General features: G+C 50.8%; 1 protein-coding gene across 1 annotated transcript; it reads left to right on the forward strand.

The window, feature by feature from the left end:
- Positions 1-302: 302 nt before the first annotated feature.
- Positions 303-1,466, forward strand: LOC135810624 (uncharacterized protein K02A2.6-like). Its single transcript, XM_065324117.1, has one exon. It carries the CDS (start codon positions 303-305, stop codon positions 1,464-1,466), a length of 1,164 nt encoding a protein of 387 aa, XP_065180189.1.
- Positions 1,467-4,353: the final 2,887 nt, after the last annotated feature.

A 4,353-nucleotide genomic window follows, 5' to 3' on the forward strand; every position in this document is an offset into this window, starting at 1 on the left:
GAAAATGTCTACGCGGATTTCCTGTCTAGGCAACCATGTGAGAATATCAGTCCGTCTGCAGAGGAAATGGTTACGGTTCGTGTCTTGCTAGTGGAGGAAGATACGATAATCAAGCAGACGTAGTGAAATCGGAAACAGCTCGTGACCCTGAGCTATCTAAGGTGCTCTACTATGTGGTGAATGGTTGGCCTAGCTCAGTACCCCAATCGTTTCGGTCTTACCACAATAAGAGGGATGAGCTGTCTGCGGAAGATGGTATCCTATTGTGGGGACAACGAGTTGTCATACCCAAATCACTAAGAATGGTATTGGTACGTGATTTGCACACGGAGCACTTTGGCATGGTCAAAACCAAGCAAATGGCACGACGGTACTTATGGTGGCCAAATGTGGATCAAGAGATTGAAATGTTAGTCAAGGCATGTGCTCAATGCCAAGAAAGTGCGAAATGTCCACCTGCCAAGTCGGGAACCTGGTCATGGCCAAACGGTCCATGGAAACGGGTGCATATCGACTTTGCAGGACCATTCATGGGCAAGATGTTCCTGGTTGTGGTGGATGCATACACAAAGTATCTGGATGTAATTGCAATGTCTAATGCCACGTCTGCAACCACTATTGCGGCTCTGCGGCACGTGTTCTCTGTGTTTGGTCTGCCGGAGCATCTTGTTTCAGATAATGGAACCCAATTCACGAGCGAGGAATTCAAGGCTTTCCTCCGTGCCAACGACATTGTGCACACCCTGACGGCTCCAGGCCATCCGGCTACGAATGGACTTGCTGAGCGCTATGTGGGTGTGTTTAAGCAGAAGTTGAAGGAAATGGGTGCAACGAGCGAACCACTGCAAGCTCGGCTTGACAGGTTTCTGCTAACGTACCGCACGACACCCAACCATGCCGGCAGAACACCTGCGGAGATGATGTTTGGACGCCAGCCACGCACGCGGCTCAGTGCTCTGCGTCCCTCGCAGGTACGTCAACAAGCAAAGGCTTATGAGGACGGCAATCGCGTCAAGCCAGCGTTCACAGAGAGTGACTCTGTGTTTGCGCTCAATTTCGGCAAAGGTAATCGTTGGGTCCCGGGACGAATTGTGCGTGTCCTCAGTGACTACAACTATGAAGTACAAGTGGGTGATGTGTTGTGGAAGCGTCACCGAGATCAGTTGCGTCTACGGTCAGTTCCGGCAAGCTTGAGTGCATCGCTGCCAGAACCACTGTTGGATACAATCGATCAGACGTCACCGTCACCAGTGCTGTCAGACGTAGGAGAGTCGTCACGGGCCAGTGATTTTCCGGCTAGCGTCTCGCCACAGTCTGCTACTGTACAAGTTGAGGCGGATCCTCCTTGTGAGCAGTCGGCTCCTGAAGTTGGTTTACCACAGGTCGAGAATACTCCCTGTGAAACCACTGTTAGACGTTCGTCTCGGCGTAGTGTTCGTCCGGATAGACTGATTGAACAGCTTTGAGCCTTTCCCTGATGTCATTGCTGGACTGTTTAGCGAACTAGTAATTATTACCATGTACAATAGTGTGCAAGATCCTTGGTATTGCTAATATTGACTGACGGATTCCTGCGTCAGATTATGTTATTGTAGTGTTGTGTCAAAGTTTAAGAATTCACGTACGGTGGATTGATGAACTTATTTTATGTGTTTCTTCAACGATTTTTGAGGTATTTAATTGTGGTAGAATATTCCCTGGAACATTCTTGAAAGGGGGCAGTTGTTGTGTATGCAAGTTAGTCATTATATATCTACTACACCGTTTGCTACTGACTGCGCATGCTCGCATATGGTTGTTGTTGTTACTTTACCTGACCTAGAGTAATGTCTTACAAATGCTAGTGTTTGTGTGTGTCAGTAAGAATGCATGAGTGTAATGGAATGTTAGTCCGCAAGGGGACATAACAGCGGCTTTGCCCGCTAGAAACGTCCTGCTGCTCTGAAGCCAACTGCTGTTGTGCACATTGATGTCCCGGCAATTACGCGCTTGGCGCCTTGCTGTCACACTCGATCGATTGTGCTGTCAATATGTTCCAGGATTGAGATGTCATGATCTGAACATGAACCTTGCCGATAAGCGGCACACACTGTAACACGACATCCTGTTTGCAGTTGTTGTTGTTGTTGTTGTTTATTTTACTTCGCAGATTCTAACGGGCAAGTTGCCCAATTACAAGAAAGAGAAGGCAAAGAAAATAATAATACTAGTAAAAGAAATAACCGGGGGCAGCAGAAAATGAATAATAGCTTTAAGAACTCAGATGGGGAGCCAAGGAACAAATTTCCATGTTACAAATAATCGCTTTTAAAAGTAAAGAAAAGAGCGGGTGGTACAGCAGACTTCCTATTCTGAATTCCCTGAACGAAGCAGAGACATTGGCTGGGTACATGTCACTATTACACAGTAGCAAGAGAGCTACCGTGGTCGACATCAGTGGACGTGGACTACGAGTGGATGCGACATACGAGTGGATGCGACAGCAACAGTGACTGGAATAATGGGTGATAAGTTTCATGGAGCGAGCGTATGTGGGATGACTGACATCTTGAACACACTGCGTTGGGGGATGGTGCGGATGTCGCTGGGTAGTGCGTTCCACAGCTTGGGAGCGGCAACAGAGAACCTAGCCTGACCAGCGCGGCTTGCGGCGGGTGGTACGTGCGCTCCGATGTCCTTCTGCAAGCGGGTACGCCGATCTGGTGACCTTGAAATCAGTCCCCTGAGCCGGTTCCCCGCAATGCCGTGGATGCATCGCCAGGTAAGCAATAGCGCCTTTTGCTTGTGCAGCTGAGATTCGGTAGAGTTCCACCCGTTGGAGAAGAGGTTGAGCAGAGTCGTATGGCCGAGCGCCAAAAACTGCGCAAACCGCTTTGTTCTCCAGCGTCTGGAGGTCCGTTGCTTGCTGGGCAGTTAGACAGAACACGAAACAACGTGATGCGTAGGTCAGATCCGGCATCACCACGGACTTCAAGTAGGTGACTCGGGCCGCCAGGCTCAAGCATCTCCGAGTCCGCCAGAGGGCACCTACTTTGCGGGACACCTTTGCTGTAATGGCTTTCAGGTGTTGCTGAAAGTTCAGCCCCTCGTCAATGATGACGCCAAGGTACTTCGCGCTGGTAACTGTTGGCAGAGCTTGGCTGCGGCAGAGAACTGTGACCCGGGGTCCAGCGTCTCTACCAGGGAAGACTGTGAGAACTTTACTCTTCTTCTCATTCAGGATCAGTTCTCGCTCTTCCAGCCATGCAGCCATGGAGGAGACTGCGGTGGAGAGCGTACTGGCAACAGCCTGAGTCGTGTCAGCGCTACAATATACTGCGACGTTATCGGCGAACTGGATCGTGGCTGCGGATTGGGCTACTTGAGGAACATCTCTTGTGTACACGTTAAAGAGCGTTGCACTGTAAGCCATATGACTTCCAGGTCACCGCAGGTTATCTGCTCCATGTGGCTATAGGCGAGGCCCGAACGTACCCAGACGGCGACTCCACCGCCTTGCGCTGTACGATCTCGGCGGATTGGCGGTGAATAGCCAGGTAGCGTGACATCCATTGCTGTACACTTCTCAGAGGTAAACTTCGTCTCAGTGAAGATTGCAATGTCCGGGCAGGTTGACCTAACTGTGTGCTGAACTCTCCAAATTTACTCAGCAGGCCAAATGTATTTGTTAGTAGTGATTTGGACAATGGTCCCTGGATGGGTGGCTTCTGTCGCGGGAAGAATGGTTGAGCATGCGGGTTCATGAGTCCATTTTCTTGGAATCAGGGTGCTCCCGAGAGACTGTAGACTCATGGCTCCGTGCCTTTCCAAGGGGTGTGAGGCCTGGCAGAGAGTCTAGCTGGTTGGCTGTGCTATCCTTTGCTGCCGCTAGCGTGTTTCCTACTTCGGATTCTGGCTGAAATAGCTCGTTGGTGTCAGATACTGCCTGGTTTCTTTCGCCAGTTCCTGATGGCGATGAGTCGTCAGTTACTGATAGCGATGAGTCGTCAGTGTCATGCGATGAGTCACCAGTTCCTGCTGGCGAGGACTCGTCAGTTCCTGATGGCGATGAGTCATCAGTTCCTGCTGGCGAGGAGTCGTCAGTGTCATGCGATGAGTCATCAGTTCCTGCTGGCGAGGAGTCGTCAGTGTCACGGAATCGCCACTTCCTGCAGTACAGCCGGCCTGGCCAGAGGTTTCTCGATCGTAGTAGCCAACCATCTCGTGCGTACATGGTAATGTGTGCAGCGGAAGACTTCCGGGCTGGCTCACCAGCACTCGACTGGAGAATGCTTACAGACAGCCCATCCAGCGTTCTGTCGGTGGTGGTGGCTACTCTCTGCTGGATATATGTCGTCAGCTTGTCGGCTGTGG

Source organism: Sycon ciliatum, chromosome 2, assembly GCF_964019385.1.
Source record: "Sycon ciliatum chromosome 2, ocSycCili1.1, whole genome shotgun sequence".
Lineage (NCBI taxonomy): Eukaryota > Metazoa > Porifera > Calcarea > Leucosolenida > Sycettidae > Sycon > Sycon ciliatum.